This window comes from Nelumbo nucifera, chromosome 6, assembly GCF_055504915.1.
Source record: "Nelumbo nucifera cultivar China Antique chromosome 6, China Antique-T2T, whole genome shotgun sequence".
Classification (NCBI taxonomy): Eukaryota; Viridiplantae; Streptophyta; class Magnoliopsida; order Proteales; family Nelumbonaceae; genus Nelumbo; species Nelumbo nucifera.
Genome location: NC_142654.1, coordinates 55,200,137 through 55,201,931, shown reverse-complemented (window position 1 = coordinate 55,201,931; position 1,795 = coordinate 55,200,137). Strand labels below are relative to the sequence as shown.

Below are 1,795 nucleotides of genomic sequence, written 5' to 3'. Positions count from 1 at the left end.
TGACCTCTTCAATTGATTTGAGGCTCCTGCATTCCTCTCCTCTCATGATCACTAGCCACTCAAACGAGAAGTAAGGTCGAGAAATCGATCTTCATTGCAAGGAATTGTAAGACCACCCATGGGATGCTTGAACCCAAATTCTTCCTCTGCCTGACCTAACAAATCTTGAAAGGAAGGGTGGTTCAAGTAGGATGTTGGAACAATGAACCTCTTCTTTTGGGTCTCACCAACGTAGACTGCAAAATGTCCCTTGGGAACATTAGTGGTTGGTGCAGAAGGTGAAATAAGAGAACGTTGGGGAAGGGCTTTTGCATGAACCATTCCTGGCAATCGGATACCCATGGCTTCTGATGTAACTTGAAAAGGAAAAGAGCAACCGATGAATATGGATCTTCGAAGTTTGCTTCAGCTCTGAATATCAGAGGGGGGGTAAAGGCTAGACTGCTTGAAAGATGGACGCACTTCCTTTCGGATCATTGTGATGTTCCCTCTGTTTCTCTTCCAACAATGGGGTTCACAGGTTGGCCCTGATCACCAATGCCTGCTCACCAATACCTGCACGGATCTTGGTTTCTTCCTGAACTTTATCAATTACCTGAAAAACATATCCATTACGATAATTAGTTAAACAAAAAACCAGGGAAAATTTTGAGTGAGATGGTTCACAGTTCACTACTATGATTACAACAATAACAGCAACAACAACAAACTAATAAAAAACATAAATTTTTACTAGTTAGTATTTTGTAATATGAAAATGAACAATTTTCATGGTCTGCATCATCAATGTCCTTTTTGATGCAAGAAACATCATTGTCTGTGTTAACTGCACACATTTGAACAAAGACTTTATCCCAATTCAATGTGGTCAGCTACGCAAATCCTTGCTTTGCCATTTCACTCTAGCTACACCATATCCTCCCTCTGGCAAAGTTTGAACCTTTCAAAATCGATCATTTCTCTACCTCTACTCATGTCTTTCTTTTTTTGATGAGTAAGAAGTTTTTATTTCAGAACCATTTTACACAAGAATCTGGATAAGAGGAAGAAGATACAAGGCCAATGCCAATCAATTCTTGATTAAAAACTATTACAATTCTGATCACAACCTTGGTTTTATTCATACAAAGCTTTTCCTAGTCACCCCTATTTTTGGTAGAGTGTCAGCCAATACATTTGTCAACCCATATCCATTTTGGCCTTCCCTTGCCTCTTCTAGCACCATCAACTTGCATTAGATTGCTTCTTGGTGGTACATAGTAAGTGTCTAAAGCACATGCCCAAACCTTCTTAATCTACCTTCAACCCATTTTATACCTTCCGGGTTACCAAGGTTACTAATTATGCATTTAATTCTAATCCTATTCTTTCTATCATTGCCACTAATCTATAACATCCTCAACGCTGCTATGCTCATCTTATAAACATGCCAAAACTATTTCAAAAAATGGTCACAAGTGAATAAAGTATACATACCATAAAGGAAATGAATAATAACATCCAGAAATAATTATACTTCCTAAATGAACTTAAATTAAACCTTTTTACATAACAACAACATTACATCTGAGTAGTATTTTTTATTTTTTGGAAGCTTGCACATCCTCTTGAGTACAACTTTCTCTGTTTTAAATGAAATCACTCTTCCTCCCAAAAAAAAATCCAGAATAAGAAGAGTTAGGTTTTCTCTTTTCAGAATAAACAAGACTAGACCCTGCTTATACACAAACTATACAAATGCCACCTCGGTTGTCAGCCTGAATTGCCTAATATAAACCCACACAATTCTCCATTT

At 37.4% G+C, this 1,795-nt stretch overlaps 1 protein-coding gene across 1 annotated transcript; it reads right to left on the bottom strand.

The window, feature by feature from the left end:
- LOC104602037 (auxin-responsive protein SAUR23-like) lies at positions 1-342 on the bottom strand. The gene has a single exon (XM_010265584.2). It carries the CDS (start codon positions 340-342, stop codon positions 52-54), a length of 291 nt encoding a protein of 96 aa, XP_010263886.1. The 3' UTR covers positions 1-51.
- Between the last annotated feature and the right edge of the window lie 1,453 nt (positions 343-1,795).